Raw genomic sequence first — 26559 nt, 5'->3', positions numbered from 1 at the left:
AGTGAGCACTGAAGGATTTAGTAAAGCCAAAGCTCAGCAGGAGTTAAAGCTCATATGGGGCTTGAAGGGCAACAAGAGGGGTTTCTGCAAGTACATTGACAGTGAAAGAAAAATGTGGTCCTGCTGCTCAGTGGGCAGGTGACTTAGTGACACAGGGCATGGAAAAGTCTGAGGTACTTGATGCCTTTTTTTGCCTTTTTTCTGTTTTTTCACTGGTGAGGTCTGCCCTCAGGCCCTGAAGAGGAAGACAGAATAGGGGAGCACTTCAGCTTAGTGGATATAGCTATGTCCGTGGAACCATGTAGGGTATCTCTGAGGGAGCTGGAGAAGTGGGCTGATGGGAACCTTTAAGTTCAACAAAGGTAAAGTCAGTCCTGCGCCGAGGGCCAAATAACCCCATGCAACAGTATGGGCTTAACCCCAACAAGATAGAAAGCAGCTTTGCAGGAAAGGACCTAGGGGTACCAGAGAACAAGAAGTGGAATGTAAGCCAGCCATGGGCTCTTACAGCGAAGAGTGCCAACAACATTGTGGGCTCTATTAGCAAGAATGTTCAGCAGGCTGATGGAAGCAATTCCTCCCCTCTATTTGGCATGTGTGAGACTGCAGCTGGATCCAAGACTGCATCTAGAGCACCGTGTTCAATTTTGGGCTCTCCAGTGCAAGAAAGATACGTACATACTGGAGCAAGTCCAGCTCTTGACTTGTAGCCAAGGCTGGCGTCAGCGTTCACAACCCAAACTAGTTCATCCCTGTTGGTCAGACTCAAGTAACTCAGTTCCACACACAATTAACCAAGTGAAACATAGCAGTCCATGTTACACAGACCAGGTAAGATGACCTAGTATTTAGTGAATATGAAAGAAAGAGAAGATGTAAAGGAGAACAGCGTACAATCTTTCTTACCCAGAATGAGAATCGGAATAGAAAATTATTCATCATGAACCTGCCCTTTAGTGCACCAATGCAACAACATAATGCCTGAATAAAATACGAAAAAAAAAAAAAAGAGAGAGACTGAACATCTTTCAGGTTATTACTTGGAACACCCTGCCTTCCTTAAAGGTTTGTTCGCATTGGTGTGGCAGCAAAAGTGAGTGTTGGTGAGCTGGAGGAGAGCGCTGTAGTGCCAGAAGCTCCAACTTCAGTGGGATACAATTCCCTGCCTGCTCGTCACATTAACAATAACAAAAGAATAGCTTGTGCTTAGGGACACTTCCCTAGTTCATTTACATGCATTAAAGCCTTATTTAAAGATTTGTATCCTGGGATCTGATGAAAACATTGAGGACATTATACTAAAATATACTTTATTAAACACAAAATATTTTCCCTCTGTCATCAATAAACATATTAACAGGATTTATATAGATACATGTACATTTTTATAAATGTACGTATGTTCATATTTCTCAGCTCTATTTTTTACATTTGCATCATGCTGTAACATGTCCAAGTTTTTACAATGTAAAATTAGACAAAGCTCTAAAATTTTACTATAAAAGTTAAACACACAGTTTCATCAACTGTTTTCCCATGTCTACAGACCTTCAGCATCATTTTCTATTTGAAAAGTTGTGAATTTATGTGAGTGCCGGGTATATCACTCCTCTGAAAGATGTCACCAACATCTTCCCACTTCTATCTTCTGTCAAAAATTTTCCATCCAATCATCTCGAGGCTTAAAGCCAGTAAGGATACCATATTCAGTTTAGTCACAGGCACATGACAAACCTTTTTCTAGCTCTGTCACTTCCCCTACCACACTTCATTTGCACCCCTCAACTCTAGGCCTGTCAGCATAGGGACTTACCTTACTTGCTCGAGCTGGACACTGCAGAAATAAAGATCCAGACAATTTGTTTCTCACAGGGACGCTTTGCCTCAGACTCTCCTGATCTGACCCTGACAGCTGTACAGCACTCTCCGCTGTCTGCTACACATTTCATCGTCCCATGATACTATAGCTATGAATTCATTAAACCTGAATTCAAGGCTCCAAGGACTAGAAGCCTAGAGGACCAATGATGCACATCACTGCTCCAGCCCAGATTTGTTCAGAAATTTTTCCATAAAATTTGGGTGGGTCAATTTTGAGTTGGTAGTTCTGTCGCATTCTGCCCATGCTGTAATGCTGGTACCTCTCCTGTTGCTATCTGTAATTTTACTCTACCTCTTCAGTTGTCCACTGAAAGTGCCCTGGCTGGGCATCTTCTCAACTTCTTGAAAGTTTCTGCCGGCAGTGGATTCTTTCTCTTTGGATGTCAATACAGTCATTGTGATACTACTACTGCTGAAAAAAATGCCCAACCTGCCACAAGGTAACAGCCAGAGCCAGACCCAGGGTTTATGAAAGCCCCACATTCACTCCTCTGTAATATCTGTCCTACAGCCTGGCTTAAGCCAGATAAAAATCTGGATTTCTACAAAAAAGCTGATGTGCAGGATTCCCTAACTGGGAACTTCTGTGGTAATGCAATGCACTGGAACACTGCAGTGCAGGAACCTCAGCATGGGTACTACTATGAAGAGCCTACAAGAGAAAACACCAACGGCCTAGGAACACAGCCAGACTCCAGGGGCTCTGCAAGAGCAGACTGCAGGCCTTGGGGTGCTTCTGAAAGCTCCAGCCTCTTTCCTGCCCTCTCCCCTTTTTGACTAATGTCCTCCTCCTCCCAGATGAAAAAAGAAGAGCTGCTTAGCACAAACCTGTATGAATGCTGCCCTACCCAGAAGTTCAGCATCCGAGTGATGACTTGGCACAAATCTGAGTCTCACAGAAGGGGCAAAAAGGTCACTATTTTCATTAAGGTCCACTGGATGATGTCAAGTGTGCATTACCTGCAGACTGTATACAATCAAAGGGTGGGTGTCTGTACTGGGTCTGGCTGAGCCGGAATTGGTTTTCCCCTGTAGCAGCCCTCATGGTGCTGTGTTTTATGTTGGGAGCCAGCAGGGTGTTGATAGCACACTGGTGTTGTGGCTACTGCTGAGTAGTGCTTACACAGCACCAAGGCTCTTTCCGACATTTCCCCCGCCCAGTGGGACAGGGTGGGCAAGATCTTGGGAGGGGACACAACCAGGACAGCTGACCCGAACTGACCAAAGGGATATTCCATACCATATGACGTCTGCTCAGTATAAAGCTGGGAAAAAGGAGGAAGGGGGTGGGGTCACCCTTGGTCCTCCGAGGCAACCACTACGCGTATTGGAGCCCTGCTTCCTGAGAAGGCCCGACAGCGCCTGTTAATGGGAAGTGAGAATAAATCTGTTTTCTTTTTGCTTCCGTGTGTGGACCTTTGCTTCGCTTTGCTTATGTTAAAACTGCTTTTGTTTTACCCACAAGGGTTTGTTTTTTTTTTTTTCCTATCTTATTTTCTTTTCCCTTTTTGCCCTGTTGAGAAAAAAGGGGGAAGTGATAGAGCAACTTGGTGGGTACCTGGCATTTAGCCAAGGTCAAACCACCACAGTGTCATAAAGGTCCCTAGTTTCTCTAGACTTTAGTGGAACAAAAACTTCCAGCAACAACATTTCTGGGCGAGTGGCCCAGTGACAGAAGGCTAGAAACAAAGAAAAGAATAAAAGCCAGGTCCAGTACAGTTGTCTTCTGAGGAAGAACCAGAACTTAAAGCAAGAGTGAGGACCAGTGGAGACATGCTCAAAAATGTCAATATACAATAGGGCTACCATGAACAAGGTACATGAAAGGCAACTAGAAGTTGAGACACGCAATGTGAAATACCAGAAAATATACTCAAACTTGATCCTGCAATAAAAATACTTCATAATCTAGAAGCTGTATCAAATCTGCAACCATTCCTCACAATGGATCAAATCTGACCTGTCAGATGATTCGGCTGTACACAAATCCAGCACAACTACTAGTGAAACCTCACCATTATTCTCAAGATTAGCAAATAATTCTTGACGTTGTCAACAGATCATATGCAACAGAAATATTGTACATTTTACAAGCCTTCCTCTACACTTATTAATAGAAATTCGGTTAATTATGGTAATTACACCACTATCTACTGGTTCTAACAAATTTATCTTTTCTTTCTAGCATCTGCTTATGCCTGTCATAAACTCTGCAAAAGGTCTGAATTAGGAATTCACAGAACTACAGTTCATACTAACAATAATGAACAGGACCATATTCAATAATGAGACAGAATAGATATCCTTCCAATTTCACTCTTACATACATACCAGCAGTAAATTTCACCTGAACAGCATTCTGGTAATAGAAACAGTTACTGCCAAAACAAATGTCTCTAAATCCTCACTGGCTCTCACTAAAATGTAAAAAAACAGGCAAGAAACATCATGAAACAAAATAAATTAATCTGTTTGCCGGTCTTATGGTTTTTCTTTCCTGAGGAGATGCCCCAGTGTACATGAAATGCAGAATTCAAGAGTATCTCAGTGATTTATGAACAGCGCAGGACTCAAGTGGAAAAGGCAAGTCTACTTCTCACACACTCCTTTGACTTCCCAAAGAGGCTGTCAGTCTAAACAGGAGCAAGATTCTCAATTGAGAAAATACATCTATAATTTAAAGACTAAGTTTTTTTACTTCTTGGTTGGTGATGATGATTTTGTGGGTTTTTTTAAGAATACATACTTGAGGAGTAAATCTGATCTGGAGTGATTATTAAAATTCAAATAAGAAAATACAAACATAAGAAACAGCTTGAGTTTAGACAGTAGGCAAACAAGAGATTTGAAGATTTCTAAAGATACACAGTCTTGCCATTGTTTCCAAAACAGTGAGGCAATAGCCATGAAAAAACAGAAGAAATTTTAATCATGTACTACAGCAACTAGCTCATTAGCAATGATGAAAACAGGTTTGGGAAGGATTTACTTGATCATGTAAAAACCACCACAGAAGCCTTTAAATTAAGCTCCTGAAAAATAATTTTCAGTGTCTAAGCTTGCCTCATAAGAGTACCACTGTTCTGTCCTTGCAGTTTTTATGTAAGATTTTACGTGAACTGAAAAACATGCCTCTAAAAACAGTTTCCTGTAGGAAGCAGGAAATCTAAGGAGTGTATGTGAAGACCTGAAATGGAATTAACAGCTACAGTCTTACTTAGTCCTGGATCATTTTACACTATATGGATTCTAGTTTCTTTTGTACCATCACATGGCTGGTTTTGGCCCCATGAAATCTTCTTTCTGCTTGATGCAGTTTTAATTTAAAAGCTATTTTTATATTTCATAATGTAACATAATCTAAGAATTATATGTTCCCTCTAGCTTGCCTCTTCATGTATGAAAATGAAGTCCCCCTACTATACTGCTTAGCCTTTTGTCTTCTTCCTATCACCACAAGGGAGCCAACATCTCCTTGCCCATCATCCCCTCACCCAAAGCATTTCTTCCAGACTTAACTCCCCAGCAGTATGGCCTAGTAACTTAAAAGCAACCATTCTGCTACTTACTGGGTGAAAAAAAATGCGAGAGTCCAGCCTTAGGTATCCTGAATATACACTTTCACCAAAAAGGAACAAAGTAACACAGGATTCAGCAAAACTAAGTTAAATGAGGAATTACAAAAATTAGTACATTTTCTAAAGCAGTGGAAAGGGACAACCGATCTATTTAAACTGCAGAGATCAAATAAACCAAAAAGAAAGGATGCAACATCTATAATGTATTCAGTGAAAATCAGCTGTTATTGAAATAATGATGAGCTATCGTCAGAACTTTGTGGATCATCTTTTCTCACAGAAGGCAATAGACTGCTCAGTAATTCCTTGAATATGTGACTTTGCCAGGTGGACTCCAGGGAGAAAGCACTTCATTCCCATGGACAGCCTGCAAATTCTTTTGCTTCTTCTCAAGCTGCTCTCTCCTCTCTTTCTTTTCCTGAGAATAAAAAGATGTGTCAAAAAAACCCAAACCAAACCCCTCCCCCCTAAAAAACTCACAAAAAACCCAACTCTACCAACAGAAAAGTTACAATTATTGTTATACCTTTCTTGTGTAAAATGAAAAGTTAACATGCAATGGAGATTTGCCTTTCAGAGCTTAGTGCATCCCTTTTAGGGATTCAGACACACACACTGCACAATGCAACCCAAGAGGCTGCACACTTAATGTCATTTACGATTATGGTGACTGTCTTAAGGATGGGCTGGTTTTGTGCATCATCTAAACGAAAAGCCCAACAAAAGGCCTAGTGGATTAGGTACTGTATTTGTCTTGCATATAATCAGTCTCATCTTAATTACTTCTTTTCTTTAAGAGGATACCTAAATTACAATGCTAAATATGTTGTTCTCATTAATTCTCATTGATGCATCTTTGTAACTTTCTGTACTTATTAAATCACACTTGCCCTGTACTGGAACAAACTGGGAATTAAACAATTTAATTATAAACAAATATCTATCTAACATTATAAGCACTGCAAGGTTCTGATGATATCTTCTATTGTTTCAAACAGCAATGGGTGATTAGGACGATGATGGATAAGCAAGTTGCTTGCAATATTCTTTTTGTGCCTGATTAACTAACGATTTTCAAGAGACCTGTCATTCAAAAAATAATTTGCAATTTTTTATAATTATTTTTGAATATTTATAGTGTTCTGTTCTATATAAAATAAACATTCTTCTTTGCAAAGATGACTGCCATTTCACCATTGCGAGGACCAGCATGTACGGGTGCATCTGCATGAGCAATTTAGTACACTGGAGAGTTCTTTATAGGTGCAAATTTTCCTTGTATCATCCCTGCTTGAGCACACCACTTACTGACTTAAAGTAGTTTCTCTCTTGGGGGAACCTAGTTTGACATTATGGACCAGAGCATAACTTACAATGCCCCACCTGACAGGTGGGTAAAAGGTCTTTGAGCAGCTGGCTTTCTGGCACATGAACAGTGCCCTCACTCCTAGGACCAACAGCTTGCGTACACATCACTGGTAGTAAAGAAGCAATGCGGATATGCAGACTTAAAACCACCATCAAGGTGGGTATAAGCATTATTGTAAAAAAGGGAGCTTGAGTGGAAGTTTTCTCTTGTTTTCCACGTATGCAGCAGTCAAACTGTACTCATGCAGCTATACATGTGATATGTACAAAAATTTTAAAAAGCATAACATGCACTGAAACATCAACCCTATCAATATGATGTTAATCTGTGCCCTTTAGGTCTTTGTTAACATAAATCTGAAGATCCAATTCAGTTAGGAATGCCTGGTCTGACTAAATAAACACCCAAGTATTTCATGCTGTTACTAGTAAAGCTGATTAAAAGCAAGGCAAAGTTTGTATGGGGAAGTAATGCCCTTTACTAAAACAAGCGATACAAAAGTTCATCACAGTCTAATAAAAAAACATTATCTCTCTGTACAAAGTGTATCTTTCTGAATTATATGGAGTAATTGAGACAAACTGGGCTTCTAGCACTGTAAGATTCTGGCTCTTCTGTGCCATTTTACACTTTAGCCTTCTTTCTCCTTCCATAAAGATCTTCCTTGGATGAACACAACTGGTGGCTTTGGGTCTTTAGAACAAGTTCAAGATATTACTCATGTATGAAAAACCCAAACCAAAGATAAAGCATACACTGATCCAGGAAGGGAACGAAAGTTGCTCTGGATTTTTTAATCACGTCTCAGCTTTGAATGTTTGGGTTTGAAGATTCAATTTTCATGAATGAATCCCAGTGCCAAGGAAAGAGTCTTGAGTTAATTTAACTGGTTTTCAAAAGAATAAATTTGACATGAAGAATTATTGGCTTCTTCCCTGCCTTCAACACACAGAAAGCTTTTTATGTTCTAGTCCTAGCCACAGTCCACATTCTTACAAGATATAACTGACATAGATCTTCCCTAAAATAATAATCAAGATGTTATTTGCACTAAAAGGAGAAAAGTAACAGAAACAGTGAAAGATTAAAACAATAACTGTAGCTTGTCATACACTAGATCAACTCAATTGTATGGCTTGAATTCTCTGTGGAAGTTTCCTACTCAATAGCCTAGTAAGATGAATACATTTTTCACTTACAAAATTCTGGGAAGATCACATTCTTTAGCAGTATGACTGCCATATAATAATTGAATTTTAGATAGTGCAGAAGCCTTACAACATTTAAAAGGAATAACAATAACAGCCTTATTTCTAAACATATTGCAATTTCAGGAGATTAAAATTCCAATATAGAAAGTATTTTCAGATAGATCTTATTAAACCACATGAAATGAATAACCCATGTCAGCTGTTTCCAACCCAGAAAAGCAAGAAATCCATGAGACGCATCCAGTACATCATTTAGTGATGTTTTTAAACAGCTTTAGAATGCCAAAAATAGATGTTAAGCATGCTCAACCTCAAGGTAAAATTCTTCTAGGGCATTTAACCTTACTATGTTGATGTTCAAGAATTATCTGTGAGCAGCCTTACTTCTCTTCAACTCATACTAGGTTAATGTTTACCACGTAAAATGGAGAACATACGTAGGATACTTGTTTTTCTCTACAGAAAACAGGTATCAAGATTACTAGCTCAACAATAATGGAAACTACACCGATCTGTCGTGATGAACTTTCTACATGAATCTTCTCCATGTTCTACTCCTCAGAATAGGTGTATATCAATGACAAGCATCAGACACTGGTAGTACATATTAAAGTATAAAATGATCATTTATCAAGCACGTCATCTAGATTGGCTTGAAGAGTACTCGGTGAGTAGCAAGAGGCAAATACTATGAAAGAAACAAAAGACTCAGAAGCTTAAATTTCCTCAGCAAAAGTAAAGTTCCTCAGCTCAAGATTATCCTTTTTATGTTAGTATTTTACAAGTGTTAGTAGCCTTTTTCAGGGCATTTATTTTAATGCTTAAAAAGTAAATCTTCTCTATGCACTTATGTTACCAAACATTCACACAATGATCTCTAAAAGTATAAGTAACAGAATTTCCATCAACATAAAAGCAGAATGTTTCTTATATTTTGGAAGAAGTACAAAGGAGATTTTTATGTCTGTTTTACCTATGCATTATGGTCAACACCTGGTTCAGGAAAGCCAAGGATGAATTTACATATTTATTTCTGGTGAACGTTAATGAAAAGATATTAGAATATCTCCCATTATGTTACTCTTATTTCCCTTCAAACAAAGACCCTCTCATTTGAAATAATATGCTTCAAAGACTTCCACAATTCTGCTCTCTCAGATTTGATCCCTGTTTATCTACCTGTAGGCAGATATCATCTTAGTTCCCTTGATAATAAATTGACAACTTTACCGGTGTTTCTCTCCTGCGGTTCACTGAAGGTGTGTATTTTCTCTATTACTACACAAAGCCAGATAATATCCTGGCCAAACATGATGACAGAGCCATTGCCCGATACACCTTCTCAAACAAAGGTGTGTTAGCTGCAAACACCAGCAAGTTTCAGAAAGCAAAGTGTGAAGAGTGGGCATGAGACATATCAGTCAACACTTGCAGATAGACACTGAAGATGAGATCATTTTAGAGGTACCTCTGCCAACCAGTTCAGAACCTATCACATCCTCCAACACCTATTTTTCAAAGTGTACATGCTTCTCTCAGGTAGGCACATGTACATCCATTTAGGTCTGGTCATTCCTCCAACTACTGAAATTTGTATTAATAATCCCACTGAATTGAAGTGATGACCTCAGGAATTTAAACACAATTTGAACAGGGGAGCCTGTGTGAAGCAGCAGATTTCATTCCCCCCAAAACAACAGATAATTTTTTTACCTTCCTACAGAGTCCAAGACAGCAAAGAAGTTAAATGTACAGTAAGAGGCAACATCCATGCTTTGGTACAACTATGCTAACTGAGGACAGCCTCAGTAAGCAAAGCATTCCAGGACAGAGTGTTAGCTACTACTCAAAGTATAGTACTTTCTTCCTTGGGAACCAGGAATATCAGCTAGGCAAGAAATAATCTAAGATTAGACATTAATCATTTGACAAAACTGAACTGGAAATCACTTGATAAAGGGGATCAGATAAAACAGTTCTTACTAATGATTACACAAATCAGAGGTATTCCAACAGGGGACCAGGTCAAAGAAGATCTTAAAAGACTTAAACCTAAGACTAAAAAGGTTCAAAAATAGAGAGAAGGGAAAACATGCAGGCTCTTGCCTAACTGCATATTTCTGAGTTAGGCAAGTAAAGGATTATTGTCCTTGTAAGATCTGTCCCACACCCATATATCTGCCTGCCTCAGTTCTCATCTATCCCCTTCCCACAAAAAAACCCCCCAAAAAACCCAAACCAAAACAGAAAACCCACTCGAGACTCTGGAAAAGACTTTAAGCTACTGACAGTACAAATGAATCCCTGTAAGGACCTTACGCCAGCTGAGTTGCAAGATCCCATCCTTACAAATGACAACAGAGACTGTATGTACAGGATGCATGCCAGAAACCACAAGGAAGAGAAACAATAGAAGAAACACTCTCAGACTAAGAAAACCGTGAAAGTCAGTATGATCAATGACTGTGTCACAGGCTGAGGATGAAAAATGCAGGTTCTTCTTTAAGTAGCAAGTCACAGGTCTTTAAGAAAACAATGTATGCTAAGAATATTAGTGATCTCTTCTCATTTGTCTTTCCTGTAGCAAGGGAAAAAAACAACCATGCCTTACTGTAGGGACTAGAGTACTAGATTAGTTTACTGCTTAACAACTGTGACCAAAGTACACTGTTATAGGAAAAATATAATTGGGAGCATGAGAGTTCCACCCTTTCTCATAAATGGAGATAATCTCAAACCTCATTACAGTGCTTTTATCAATTTTAAGGTATGCAAGTCTCCACTTTAAATACTCCTTGAACGTATATGGACTCACTGTTGCAGCTGCTGATGCTGCTTGGCTTTGCAGGTTTTGTGCTGTAGTGAGTTGGCGTTTCAGAGATGGTTGCTCCTGACGTGGAATGTCAAAAAATGAAGAGTAACTATGAAATTCAAAACCCTATGACATGTAGGTAGGGAGAATATATTTTCCATGTATGCTAAATATCAAGCCCACCATATTTTATCATCATTTTGCTCAAGAATTTTGGGGGACTAGCTATGTAATGCTGCCATCATCTGGCCTCTCTCATAACAGCATGAAAAACCATGAGTATTACAATACAAAAGTTTTCACACTCATTACTAATCTTTTGGTTTTGACAAAGTGCAAAAAAAAAAAATACCAGCCATCTTTCATATTCCTCCATAGCCTTTTTACTTTTTTCTTCCTTCTTTGCCTGTTGTATTTCTTGCTTTCTTCTCTCTACAATTTTTTCTATTTTCTTCTGTTTTATATATTCTTCCTTTCTTTCATTCCTGTGTAGTGAGAGGGAAGAAAAGGAGATCATGTAACAGACTAATGCTGCATCTGTGACTAAATAACTAAATTGAGCGAAAAGAGGTATTTTACATGTTTAATAAAAGATCAAGAATACATTATTTAAAATCTTCAAAGTCCACCTTTATATATTATATAACGAAGATATAAACGAACGTACTGTTCTATCTATTATGGCATCACCTTTTCTGTACTTCTTTCCTCCTCATTTGGTATCATATAAAAAATTAGATTCAAAGTTTCTGTGTGTAATAGTAAGTTGCACATGGTCTGTGAGAACTCTTGGCTTGTAAAACTAAGAAAGAATTTCTCCAGCAGACACATCATTTGCTTCTGACTACATCTACATTCATACATTGTATTCCACAAAATTTAAAGACTTACCTTCCTTCCTACAGCTTAGTAATGAAGCATGAGACTAATCAATAAGACATTATACTACTCAATGAATCTTACTTTGTCAGTTGCAGTATCTCTGCAGTAGCCTTTTGAGGGGAAAAGCATATAAGTCACTAAACTGAAAGAAGCTGTACAGCTTGTCCTCATTGTTATACCCATTCTCCATTGGGACTAAAGCACCTGATCCCAAGCATGCCATTGTCTCCCAATTAAAAGCACATCAAGCACTCACAGATCCATTGCATTTGTAAGCAAATATTTGGGAAACTATGATATTCCAAAACCCAGTGGGGCAGCACCATTTTTCAACTGCTGACATGCTGTCTCTCTTCTTCTCTGCAACCAGTTCCTCTTCTTTTTTCTTCCTGATTCTTTCAGACTGTTTTTCCTTTCTGCTTTGTTCTCTTAAATATTCCACCTTTCTTTCTTTCCATTTTTCGAATGCCTAAACAAAACCACAGATTCATTAGAAATCTTACCCCCACCTTCTTGTCAATACTCTGCTTATTATGTATTATTATTTTTTATAATTTCTACACATTCCAATTTTAGAATATTTTTTTGTAGTATTGCTCAGAAGTGCATATCACTATACCTAAAAAGAATTATATTCTTTTTCCCAGTAAGTAACAGTTCACTGCCAACATATTTATACGGAGTTTATTTTACATTCAGTTAATAGAATCCAAATACGGAAAAAAGCCCGTTTGTGTGCAAATGTAAACATTAGATACTTCCAACAGAACGGAATCTAATATGAGCTTTCTTCAAAAGTTAACCACGTTCAGATTTTAGAATCTAATTCATTCCCACCTCTTGCTGGATTAGTCAAAATTATTCTCAACAATTTCTTTAATCATATTCAGTATGCATTTATGTACATATTTCCGATCACACCTTCTGTGCTGCTTCTGCTTTTTCCTCATTCTGTTCTGCTGCTTTCTTTTTCTTAAGTTCCTCAAGCTTCTTTTTTTCGCTTAACTTCTTTGCTTCGCTTCCTTTCTTTTTTTTCCAGGCTTCAAAAGATGCAATTGCTTCCTCTCTTTTAACAGCTTCTTTCTAGATTGAAAATAACAGTCTACATTTAAATACACTTAAATATAAAACTGTAACTGAAATAGTATGCTTTAAACTCATTATCAAATGTAGGATTAACTGGAGCAATAAAGAAATGGAAATTAATTTGCACACAACATGCCAAGTAATACTCAAAATTAAATTTGAACTATATAGAGCATTTCTTTTCTATGCTCATTTTTAATTTAACTTAATCAAATGAGATAAACTGCTCCTGCAAAATATGTGTAGGAGAATATGAAATACATGTTAAATGCCTAGAAGCAAAACATTAAATACTTAAAAGCCAAATCTAAGAATTGTGTGGTACTATTCAAAATACAGTCCTCTGTAGATAAGCATCTCTTGAGGTAGGGAGCAAACTCATTTTCTAACAGATGACAAATTAAAATTTAATACCTGAAGGGTTGAGCATCTCAAGGTCTTTTTAAACAAAGCTGAAAATTAATCTAAGAAGCACACTTTTAACATACCTTATGTAAATGTGGATGGAAGCATCAGCCACACACCTTTTACAGCAAGCACAACAAGTGGGACATGCCCTTTACTGTTTCAACTCACTGTATGCTATTTAGAGAAAAACAGATGCCTTAAAACAGCAGAGCAATGTGATTAGGCAGAAAGCACAGGTAAGCATACTTCAAAGAATTACAGTTTGTCAACTTTTTTTTAAACAAGAACATAAACAAACCTCTTCAGCATTGTTCCTTAGATTTTCAGCTTTCTTCTTTTCAGTTCTCTTTAATTCCAGTAGAAAGACCCTTTTCTTTTCCAACCAATTCTGTAAGAAACATTAGAAGACTTTTATACTTTTAAAGTCTTGTTAAGGTGTAACTAAAATGTTCTGTTAAAACAACCAAATGCAGCACCAATATAATGACCACCAAAATTACTCTTAATTCTTCTACGTTCTACTTAAATAACTATCCTATGTGGAAGACTAATCTGTGATCACACAAACATTGTGATCAAAAAAGTCTGAGGTTCTGAAGACATAGCTACAAAATACGAAAAAGCTTAAGGATCTTTAAAAAAAAAAATCTTCAAAAAACCACCAAAAAACGTAAGCATTAGAAAAAAAAATGAAAAAGAAGAATGGAATAAAGATTCTCATCACTTGGTATATAGGAGTATTAATTACATTTATTGTCTCTCCTGCAAATACCTATAATTAAAGAGAATAAAATCCAACTAGGAAGAGTGAGACTTAAAGTGTTATGAGCCATTTGCAGAATCAGACTTAAATTTTCAAGATTTAACTATATATTTGGTATGCTGCTTAGAGATAGAAGTGTCCTAGATGAAGCCTATTTTACCTTTAAAAATTATGGAGACAATATAAATATGGATTTGATGTTCTAAATTTTGTTCCAGAACCATAACAAGTATTAAAACCACATACCAATATGAACAGTATCTGTTAATGAAAGTTCACACACAGATTAGTAGCAAAAATCTGTTGGAACCCACAAACGAATTGTTATGAAATTCTACACAGAATCCACATAGATTATCCTTCTGGAGAGAATACTAGACTTGCTTCCATTTTTCCTGAACGCCAACTGAATAGAACGTATCAGGAAAAGAAACTTTAAACTACACACCTACTTATGTTAAGGAAGAAGTAGAAATAAAGGAAAATATTCTATTTGCCTGAAAATAGTTTGACGCAATAAATTATGAACCACGGCATGCCCCTCTCATCTAGCTTTTTAGTTTGTAATTTGATGAAAAAGTGTAGCCAACAGAATAAAAGGATTATTACAGCTGTAAGCATATGCAAGGAATACACTCAAGAATACTGATTTCAAAAAAATAAGGTGTTGACTCCTGTAACAGGACCTTTATATACATAGTTTTGTTTGTTCATCGTTTTGTTCATTTTTTATTTATTTGTTTTTAAGATCTACCTGGAAAACAGCTGCTCGTAAACTATCTGCTTTGTCAAATTCTGTACCATTCTTCTGTGTGTGTTTATCTTCCAACACCTTTAATGATCCCAGATATTGAGATGATATAGGTGTAGCTGGTGGAACAGCTTTTGCCCTTTTCTTTAAGTGTGCAGAAGACAGAGATCTACAAAAATACCAAGACACAAACATATCAATGATCTTTCCATCTATTGTAGCTGATATCAAGTAGTGTTCCTTTTATTTCTGTGTATACCGAAAGTTATGTGACTGTTTTTTACATGCACTTGGCTGAAGACAGGGGAAAAGGAAAGGAGGAAGAAGCCTGTTTTCTTCTGAGGGCTTCATTATTGTCAAAACAAGGCACTACTCAACATATCCAGCACAAGAAAGTTTACAAATTCCTTACACTTTCATCTACAAAGCAGCTTAAGTCCTATAATGACATTATGGACTGGATTCATTGGTGGATCCAGTAGCACACACTCATCATAGACATTGGCAAAAGACTTGGGAGTCAGATCTGATCTAACCCTGAGCAAGGGTTATAATAATATGCCCCATCTACTAAACTGTTTTCCACAGATGGACAGAGGTTGTCAGCAGTGAAGACAATGCTGACAGAAAACAAGAGTGAAGCAGCACTGTCACGGCACTTACACGCACCTTACACTCTGCAGACTGTGATACACAGTGTCTTTCTCTTACCTGTCAGATAAAGCAGCTTTCGGGTTTTGTAGAACTCTCTCCTTTGTTTCACTTAGTTTCTAAGAAACACAGAAGAGAAGTAAAATTACAGAGTCTCTCAAGCAACAGGACTAGATAAGGATGAAACAGATTTTTACAAGCTAACAAGGATGTTGGGAATTGGACTTGACGATCTTTATGGGTCCCTTCTAACTTGAGATGTTCTGTGATTCCATGGTGTCAGAAAAATATGCAAGAAAGCCACTAATATAGAAAGGGTACAGTACAGGGTAAGAAAGTTTAAAAAAAAAAACCACCCCAAAACCAACCAACCAAACTTTCAGAATGTACCTTTTTTGAATGGCACCTAGAAATGTATCTTTTATTATGTAAAAATATAGTCTATAGTTTAGAAATACAAAGGAATAAAAAGAACCCAGCCTTGTTATTATACCAATACACTTTAAACTGTTCTTAATATTTAGCTTTAACAATTACATGTATCTACATATTTTCTTTCTTGTGATAAAGCTTAAAGTGCTTTGTATCTTATCCATTATTGAAGTCACACCATGGATTCCATCCTCTGATGACATACACTGATCATTGCAATTCAGTTAACTTCACAGCAGAGATCTGACATTTTCACTTGGATAAGGGTATTTGCTTAAGGTTGGAAAACACACATTTCAATACCTTTATATGGTTTAAATGATTTGTGTAAAGTCTTCCATAAAGCTGTACAGAATTTGTAAGAGCCTCAGCTCTAGAAGCCAGGGGTAAATTGTCAGCTTTACAGAGTTCTACACATTTAAGGTACCAACAGCAACTTCATGATACTTTTCACCGTACTTCTAGGTCATTGTTCCAACCAATGGTAAAAACGCATACGAATAATACCTTGACAGAGTCTTTTGAAGTGTTCTTTGCCTCCCCACACTCAGACTGATCATTCACTGACACCTCCTGTATTGTATCAGTTACTATTTGCCCCTCCACTATTTTCAGTGTTTCATCTGAACTGTCAATTGTTGACTTCTCCAATTTCTTTGTTTTCTCACATACTGTGGTCATCGTTACTTCTGTCACAGAAGGGGATTTTTGACTGTTGTCCTCCAGTTTCAAGTCACTGGTGCTGATCTTCTGATCTTGATCTAATGGGAGAAAAAAGATTGAGAGGACAATTTCATTGTTTCGTTGTTTCTGAACATTGTTATTTCTGTACTAAACACATCTGTTTATGAAACATATTACTAAATTTGATATAACGTATTTTCTGTGTACTTCTTTCTAAGAACTGTATGGACTAATGAGAAGAGTATTCACTTGTATTTAAATGTAAGACTGGAGTAGCAACTGAAGTTTTAACGAATGTTATAGAATGCGAGATCATGACAAAGGCAAAACTTCCCATCTGCCCTACCACCCAAACATGGTTCTAGTGTGGAAACCAAAAGCAAGAGTCGCTGCAATCACAGCAAGAGCTCTTCTGACATTTAGCAAACCACTAATGAAGTCTGTATAACAATTTGGGTAGCAAAAACCACTTTGTGTTTTTCAGGCACGTGGGACACACAAGAAAATAATGGAAAGATTCTGAGGCAGGGATTTAAACAAAACATCACCTCAATTTAAATGTATGCCTAAGTGGTGAAATTGTCATTTATGAAACACTTTATTAATAATACTTAAAAAATATTTTTATCAGATCTGAACTGCCATGATTGTAGAGATCTAAATTTGTAAAACAATTCAGACACAAAAAAGGTCATGGTAAATTCCAAATTACAGTCTTCCACAATTTTCTGATAGAATTCTTAAAAGAAATATAAATTGTGGATCCGAGATTAACTTCAAACTACCTGAAGAAAGGAATGCTGACAATCTAAGATATTTAATCTAGATTTACAGAGATGAAGATAAATTCAAGGTGACAAGAATTCTGAATTTATATGAACCATTTCCTATCCTCTGTTGATATGTAAACTTTCATATTTTACTTTACACTTACTAGAGAGTACAACTGTATATAAACTGTACAATTCTGATTAAGCTGCAGCACTCAGTGCACAGGACACTGGTGACAGCAGATTTACTGCTGACTGCAAGCACTTGATTGCATGAACTTCACTGAACTTCATGTGCAAGTCAGTTTGGCTCCATTTGCAAAATGGATACAAAATACTAACCCTCCCATGGTTAGCTGAGAAATGCCACATAAAACCCAAAATTATTATTATTGTCACTTCTTTCTTGACAGTTCAAGCTATACAAGTTTGATCAGTCTGCTTGGAATTCTTATACTGCACACTTCAGCATCATATTTAAACAATCTTTTCCAATCCTTTCTTCTCCACTTTCACTGAAGACTCTGTATCATTGTTGTTTCTATGTCCTCTGTCCTGACAACACCACCTTTATTATTCTCTTCCTCTTATGTTGTCCCTGCACTTGGAGAATCTACCCATTCCAGTACACTGATGCTTATATCCTTTTCCCCACACAAACTCTTCTTTGACATTGTTTCATTAATGATGTTTAAAAACATCAAGCTATACCAAATTTTCAAATCCAAAGTATCAGCAAAATATAAAAAAGAACTGAAATTAAACACAGATCTAAGCATATTTCTTATTTACTACTCAGTAAATTGCCTGAGTTTTCTACTTTTATTCACCTTCCTACACTAAATTATTCAAGCCAAGTCCTATCTTTTATCTCATTAGGCTGCAGTGTATAGACTTCTTGCTGCATCCCACAGTCTATGTTACCCATTACAGTCCTGCACAGAGCAAATTACCCCCCAGCATGATTCCCTTAGCAAATTAAAAAAGGTGTCTAACAGCCTATTCCAGTGTTTTTTAATCTGGGGTCCATGGATTTTCTGTGACCAGCTGAAAAAGGGGACTATGAAAGGTAAGTTTAATGGATACTGCTGAGAAGTCCACATACTTGATATTTCTTAAAGGGTCTGCACACCTCCTAAGAACTGTTAGGTATTTACAAATCCAAAAAAAAAAATAGAAAAAACACTACTCCGTTTGTATTAAACTTTGTAGAAAAGGTGCAGGAAGAAGTAAAAGGTTTACCCTAGTCACACTGACTGCAAAAGAGGAAATGAAATCAAAATGACTTAAGTCTTAAAGATGCTTATACAATGACATAAGTCACAGTACAAAAATCAAATTTAACTCAAACTTTAATCTGTTCCTCTCCATTCCTGGGATACCTCTAGGGACAAATTTCTCAGTACTTGGGATGATACTGTATGTGGACATAACTGCAAGCATGAGGCTGGGCCATTCTCAAAACCAGAACAGGAGGAGACATGAAGGCATGAGAAAGATACTGAAAGAGAGTAGAAAGGAAATTAAGAATGTCACTGATTTTAAGAAAACTTGTATTAGACCATTAGATATTACTAAGGTATAAATGGTAACATTTATCTGGTTGTAGGTATCTAAGTTCTACCTTTTACAGGTGGTGCTTCTCCACACATCAGTAAATCGGAGTCCCCAGATCTTTCATTGTGGGAAGTAAAATTAATGGAAAATTGTGGTGAAGTACTTTCTAGCCATGGACCCTCAGATCAGAGAGTGACAAATAAACAAGTGAGCAATTTGTAACAAATCAGTGTAATTTAATTTGACTTTATAACACTCTGACAGAATGTCAGAACTGTGGGGATTCTAAAGGATTTTCTGCGAGGAAATGGACATGTGAGCAATCCTGCATATGAGCAAGACTGGTAAAGCCTCAGCGTCGGCAAGGACATAACCTGGAAAGAATGAAGAAGAACACAGGAAGTTAAACAACTTCAGGGTGTGGGTTTGGGCGGAGAAGGAAGTTTGTACAATGTCGATGTGGCAGTTTTCATCCAATCAGAAAGAATTATACCATGTGATTATATCATGTGATTCTCACCTGCATTATAAAAGGCTTGCTTCACTACAATAAAATTGGCATTGCTTAATCACGTTGATTGTCTGCATGTCCATATCTCCCGCACAGAACTCTCTAGGAAAAGTGTAATTCTTGTTTTACATTTGGAGAAATAAAATCAATCAGCACGTAAGGCTGCAAGCCATCGCAAAATCCTATTTCTAGTTAGAAAGAAAAAGAATTATGTTCACTTATCTGGCCCTCATCATAAGAATACTACTGGCAAAGACATTTTTTCCCCACTCATATTTTTGTCCTATTTTTCTTCCCAAAAATTTTGCCAGCTAAGTAAAAGTTAGTTTCTAGAGTTTCCAATGTAGATGGTAAAAAAATCAATACATATCCTCTCTTACTTCAGGACCAGGGCTTTCGTCAAGCAGTTTTTTCTTGGGCATGGCTTGGACATTCAGAGTAGTTAGGGATGATGGTGCTGAAAATGAAGAAAATCCATTTCTAGAAGCTATTGTTCCTTCTGACCTATTAAGCTCATCATTTTCCACAGGATCACATTTTCTCAACATATTTCTTGGTTGAGGTGATTGTTTATTACAACTATCAAACGAAGGAATGCTGATATTATCAACTGAAAATAAACACTACCGCTTCAGTTATGTCTAGTTAAAGACATTTTAGCCTGGAACACTGTTTTGCCAAGATAGATTCAACTAAGTTTTTTCAGTTAAATAGCTATTTAAATAATAGCACAGCTTTCTTAACATAGTGAGGCCATATACAAGCAGCTATATAAACAGTTACAGCCACTTTTACACCAAGTAATGAAAGTTTTAAAGCTTCTAATATAATCTCTACATAGACAATCTATTATTTTTTTCCATCATTATCTCTGTATATATTGAAACTACACTCAAGGGCTTATCTGTAATTAGAGAGACAGAGTTTTCATAAATACAGAAGAGAGCGTGTATCTAACAGCACTGTTGTAAGAAAACCTTCTTGCTATTCTGCTTGTCCAGTTCCCCACTAGCAAAAGATACAACGGGAAGACTGCCTTGCTCTGCACAGTGCAGAACAGAAAAAGGCTGGGTAGGAGAACACATCATGAGAAATACAGTCAAAGGGGAGGCCTTTCAGTGTATTTCTAGCCTCTTCAGTGATGTCTCTGTTCTCTCCTTAAGGCAGTCATTGCGCAGCAGAACCACCATGCAACTTCTTACAGATTTCCATCCTCTGGCTCTTCATCTTCCTCCTGCTTAGTAATCCTATCTTCTTCATCTTTTCTTCCCCCTGCCCTGCCACCAACAAGATCAAGCCATACAATGGTTTTCTACCTCCCGCCTTCTTTATGTATGCCGATCCACATAAGAATGCTTATCTAATTCTGCACATTGGCATGAAAGCATTTCTTATTAAGTCCTAGTTCATACAAATCTATCACAGGAAATGGGAGAATCACCATGCCTATCCAGCACACTCAGCTGCCTAAAGTCTAATTATACAGTTACTGTGAAGTTTAGAGAGCTAAGAGGTCACAACAATATTCCTACAAGTGCACTGACAGTTTTTCCATGCACTAAATCACAAGAGAAATCAAAGGAGCAGAAAACGCTGATTAGTCTCTGGATAGTCACCTCCTCTGTCAGACAGAGATCAATTTATTTAATATAAGAAAATTTACAATGGTTGACTATTAAAGACAATATGCTAGTATCACCGTATTACTTAGATTCACAAGAAGAAAAGGAGTACTTCAACTTTTTTCTGCCACTCTAAAACTACACAGGCATACTGGTCAGGAAAGAGGCAGCTGCAGTGCCCAGCTGCACAACCAAATATCTGGCACTTTGGTGCCACCATGTGGAAAGAAGAAAAGGAGCTGTTATCACTAATCATGCTCTATCAATTCAAAGTTGTAATCTTCCATCACAGCCATAAATTTCTCTCAACATCAAACAGGACAAATTATTGTCATATTATGAAGCACATAAAAAAAGTCTGAACTCTTCTGACATCTTAAATTTGTAAAAGCACATATATTCAACTAGCAGAATTCCAAGTTACACTTTGCATATTGAAAATGAATTAAACTGTTCTTATTACATTAAAGTTCAGGTTTTTTCATGTTTGACTATACATCCAAAGTGGCTGAGTATCTTCAAAGTAAAAGATCATTTGAAATTTTAACTTTGCAATGGTGAGAAGTCTGCCATTCATAAATGTTTTGGTTACAGCTCATTTTTTGACATTCTGTTACATTACAGCATCATGATGTCTCAGCATCGCGACTTCAACATTTTATTTGCGAACACTGTGGTCCAACTTCACGGGTCACAGAGAAGGAATGCCTGGTTGAGGACCTTCTCATTAAAGGGTGCATGGATGCTGCGGACACTGTGTCAATATGGCTTTCTGTGCTATGCACACATACAGAAGGCAACTCTGTAGTCCTCCCACACCTTCAGACATGCACTGATGGAGAGCTGAACTTTAAGTACCCAAATCTCCTGAAAGGAAAAGGCAAACAGGAACCTCCTGCTACTTGGCCCACACTGGTTCAGTTTACCCCCTGGCAGTTGGAGGTTATCAAAACACGTATTTTTAGAAGAATATTGAATAAATTTCCTGCAAGCCAAAGCAGCTGATACTTAACACAGAAAATAACACAAATTACAACACTTTATAATACTGTAATATGGCTAAGCAAGTAGCAACAACAACATTCAAATGCTTTCTTTTCACCTGATGCTGAAGCATTTCTTGTTTTGTGCACCCGTGGCTTTGGTATTGGTTTGTTTTCCTCTTGATTTCTTTTTTTCTGTACTTCATGAATAGGCAAGTCGTTACAAGGGTCACTTTCACTATTATCACATGGCACTTCAGCAGCTGAACACTCTTCATTATTTTTTCTGTCATCACCCTCATTTCGACTTTCCAAACATTCTTCTTCACCATCTTTTCTGTCATCCTGTATGTTTTCACTTTCTAAAAGCATTATTTGCTGAAGCTTCTTTTCATGAAAGGATAAAGTCAAGTCATCAGCAGCTTCGTTTTTCAGATCTGTTTTTTGTGAATCATCATCATCTGAGAGAGGACTCTCAACAGCAACTGATTTCTTAGTGCTTTCAGCACCTGAATTACTTTCATTAAGTTCTTCCCCAATACCTGAAAATAGCACATTATCAACTTCCATTTGAGACAAGTGGAAAAAAATAAGACAGAGAAACTCTATCTTCTATAATTTAGAAGTATTTTTCATGTAACACTCTCCTGACTTAAGTCTCTGAGCGTTTCTCTTTCTGCACCTCTGATCTCTGCAAAGCCACGAAATTACATCCTTATTCTCCTTCCTTTCCTGTCACCTGTTTCCATGGATCCAACCTAAAGCAAATAATTCAAATATTCACTGGTTAATTCTTACCTGTCATGCAATTTAAATTTCTTCTAAAAAAACATCTCCAATACCATAAGAAGTAGAAGCAAGTCAACAACAACAAAGCTAGGCATGTTTGGTCTCTAGAATCCATCCTCCCCTTCTTTTCACTTGTGTCCCATCTGAAATCTACTAGAGGATACTCAAAGGATTTATCTGCTCCAATGCTAAGGTTCACATGTTTAACAAAAATATTTTTATCTTCCTGTAGCCTGTTATTTCTAACTGACTTTATTTCAGAGTTCAAATGCTCGAGGAAGACGACAAAAGAATGTCATGATAGTTGAGTATATTTAATGCCAAAGGACTTTTTTCTAAATCTTGTCAGCAAAGGAAAATTAAAGCATCCCATGAACTTTTAAAAGATGTTTCAGATGTGAATGAAAAACAGGACACAGAGGAAGCCCTTTTAAAAACACATCATGATATTTAAGATTCACATTTTCCTTAACATGCAGCATCATAAGGAGGAAGAAGAGCCATTCAGCTCATCTCATAGACTAAACATAAACATTACCAAATATCAAATGCATCTTGGCCCAAGAAAAACAGCCAGCGCAAACCTGCTCCTAGTTTGTTCTGCCCTGTGTCCTGCAGCCCAGTGATCGTCCAGACTGGGAAAACAGTAAGACAACAGGGCTTTCTCTCTGCCCATATCCACTTTCACTGACAGTACTGTGTGCTACTGTCTCATCCAGGTATAGAGTAAACAATATAGCTAAGGAGTAAAACTGGGCACCACAACTGCAGGAAACAGCACAGACTGTCTGGTCCGGGAGGCTGGCACCACCACCGATTTCTGCTCCTAACTTGGAAGAGGAGGACTAAGTGATTCAGAAGTTGTTAAAATATGAAGTCTTGGAAATTAAATCATATTGACCCACAAAGATTGTCTGTGATGTAGCAATGAGTTGAGGAAAGGAAGAACACAAGGAAAAATATTTAATTCTGTCTTACCGTTTATCATGCCATCTTCGTCACTCTCGAAGTCGTCTGAGTATTCAGCTGTTTGCTCTCTTGCTGCATGAGCAGAAATTGCTTCTTGGGGCTTATCCTGAAATGATTTCACAAATAACTTTTATACAGAAGGGAAGATTCACTTGTTCAATTTCAGCACTAACTCCCCCCTCCCACACAGAACAACAGTAAAACTGAGCAACAAAGATTAACCTGTTTTAACTGAACATTATCATGAAGGATAAGTAAAATACAGTGTTTTCACTCTATCATCATTGCCCCAATTTTTCTGTGTTTAAAAAACCCCTCCATATATTAATTTATATTTCCTCTTCATAAAAAATGTATCTTGCAGATCTCTCTTCCATTTTTGGCAATAATGACCCCGTATTACGTGACATATTCTCCCCCTTTTATATGCTTTGATCGGCAAGAGTACAACAAAAAGGTCTGTACAGTCAGCCGTGGCAGAGGTGGTGAGCAGGGACTACCTCATCTCTGACTGCTGCAGTACAAGAACCTGAAGCAGGTGGCAGGCCCAAAACAATGGAAGAACTTCACATAAGCGACCACTGATATTCTGGACTCTTTGCTGCAGGACATCAGAGGCCCACCACGTTTACATGGGTTCTGAATGCAAGTGGCCTTACTTATAGATTAAAATACGTTATGAAATGCAGCAGTCTCTGCAGATTGGAAGACCTAGAGCCACAAACCACTGAAGGCTTGAGAGCAGGTTGTTTGACATGGGCCTTACCCTCTTCCCGAGGCACCTGCTGTTGGCCACTGCTGGTCCGTTAGCCAGAGCCGTTTTTGCAGGACTATCAGGAACTAGGAGGTCAGGCTCCTCACGCCTTACAGCAACTGCTCCCCAGGTTATGCACGGGGAGCAGCTTCTAGCGTCCACGCAGAAGGAAACATGCTTTCCCAGTTTTCATTTCGACAGCAAATCGGCTTTTTTCGGGCGTGTTTAACAGCAAATGACTGTATTCGCAGCCGCAGCCAAAGGCCACCGCCGCCCTTCCCCGGCCCACAGGCAGGGCTCCCGCCCTCGGCCTGCCGCCGCCCCCGCTCACCTCCACCGCGCTGCGCCGCCTCACTGCCCGCCTGCCGCCGCCTTCCCCCGACATGGCGGCGGCCTCCCGCTCCCGCCGGGCAGCGCCTCCGGCCGCCAGCCGGCCCCTCCGAAAGCCCCGGCCCCGCCCGTCGCCCGGCAACGCCGCCGCGCGGGAGAGACCGGGTAAAGGGCGGGCGGCGGCGCGGGACCTGCCGGCGGAACGCCCCCGCCTTCAGGCCGCGGCTGCAGGCCGGCGGGCGCCGGTCGTGGCTGCGCTCTGACCCTGCGTCTGACACCGCTGAGCATCCGCCTCCCAGCCCAGACCCCAAGGGCGCCGTTTGCCGTGACCAGGCGCACAGACTTCAGGGTACAGCAGAGGACAGGCGCGCCTGCCTGTCAAAATTGAGGCCTTCCGTCACTGCGGAAGCAACGTTCTTAGCTGGGCCAAAGTCAGACTTCACCTGTGCTTTGCAGAAACCAGCTGAAGTCAATGAGATTTATTATTTATCCCCATATCCTACATATAATCCACATACCTCTTCTCACAAGATGTATATATAGTATATTTCTGTGCCACTCAGGGCATGCCAAGCCAAAGCCAGGGCTGACACAGGTTCATCAACCCCACTCTTTAAGAGTCAGGTAATTGTCTAAAACTTCCCACTTGGGATTTAAGTGCTGACATCAACAACACTTTACATAAGGAACAAACTCATTTTAGTGCTTTGTGGGAAAAAAAATCTCATAGCACCAGTGTGTTAATTTAAATGAACTTTTAGAGGTGAAGGCATATGATAGTGGCGTAGAAGTAAATCACCTGGTGCTTGCACCTCCTAATACTCTGATTTTTACTTCCCCACACCTGGTGAGCATCAACCCCCAGGTGACCAGACAGCTTGCCAAGCAGCATGGGTGCCTGCAGAGCTGGCTGTCCTAGAGGTCATCTGTCCCCTGTGTGAGTGGTGATGGAGGCGACCAAACCTTAGGATGCTCTGGGGATATTGACCTTGTGCATCAAAAGACAAGTGCCGACTTCAGGACCATGTACAGATACAGACATTTCTGTTCTTTCTCCAGTTCAAATGCTTCTGATTGCTCCTTTTCTAAAATAAGACTAGTGCTCCAGTTGTCTTAGTGATAATAAAGAACTTCTGACATGCTCTCTGTACTGTTGCTATATTTGCATATATTAATCTTCCCCCAAATGCATTACATTTTCACATGTTGTGCAGAAGAAAATCTCTCTGACAGGAACAGGGAGAGAATATGTAGGACAGAGCCCAGAGCCTTAGGACTTGTTTGCCTCTTGTTTATTTACGCAGAGTTGTATTTTAAAAGGAGTGCTGTTACACAAAGGCCACAACGGACCTGTGGGAAAGAGGCCCTGAGTTCTAAGAAATAACCTTGGATTTAAACTAACAATTAATTGTGAATGATTAATTTATATTTATGTATCATCTGTGAGCAGTTCCTTGCTTTGTTTACCTATATTTCTTTATGACCAGATTATGCCTGATCTGCTGATTTTTCATGGCATTTGTTGAGAGTTATGCATGATGCACAAAGTTTTTTCCTCTATTTTATTCTCAAAAGCCTTAAATGTCAATCTGTGCTATTCCATCTCTCTGTGGAAGTTGAAATTGGACATAATTGTTCAGAATTTAAAAAGTAATAAAGAAGAAATATATGTATGCTTTCTCTGTAATAATGTTAGCAATTGCTGTTGAAGGCTAGATTATGTCCATGTTACAAACAACTGAGATGCACATTTTATGAAATTCCAG

General features: G+C 38.4%; 1 protein-coding gene across 2 annotated transcripts; it reads right to left on the bottom strand.

Moving 5' to 3' along the window:
* Positions 1 to 1293: 1293 nt before the first annotated feature.
* MAP9 (microtubule associated protein 9) lies at positions 1294 to 24932 on the bottom strand. 2 transcript variants are annotated; one of them, XM_074866616.1, is made up of 13 exons: positions 24795 to 24932; positions 23719 to 23815; positions 22071 to 22493; positions 19727 to 19803; positions 18903 to 19014; positions 16332 to 16585; positions 15453 to 15511; positions 14745 to 14910; positions 13526 to 13615; positions 12655 to 12816; positions 12057 to 12202; positions 11204 to 11336; positions 1294 to 5877 (listed from the first exon to the last, which is right to left on the bottom strand). In XM_074866616.1, exons 1-13 carry the CDS (start codon positions 24846 to 24848, stop codon positions 5755 to 5757), a joined length of 1896 nt encoding a protein of 631 aa, XP_074722717.1. In that variant the 5' UTR covers positions 24849 to 24932; the 3' UTR covers positions 1294 to 5754. The 2 variants fall into 2 exon arrangements, with proteins under 2 accessions (XP_074722717.1, XP_074722719.1); XM_074866618.1 differs by lacking the exons at positions 18903 to 19014; positions 19727 to 19803 and having other exon boundaries at positions 24795 to 24926.
* Between the last annotated feature and the right edge of the window lie 1627 nt (positions 24933 to 26559).

Source organism: Strix uralensis, chromosome 4 (assembly GCF_047716275.1).
Source record: "Strix uralensis isolate ZFMK-TIS-50842 chromosome 4, bStrUra1, whole genome shotgun sequence".
NCBI classification, from domain to species: Eukaryota; Metazoa; Chordata; class Aves; order Strigiformes; family Strigidae; genus Strix; species Strix uralensis.
This window is presented reverse-complemented; position numbering and strand designations above follow the sequence as displayed.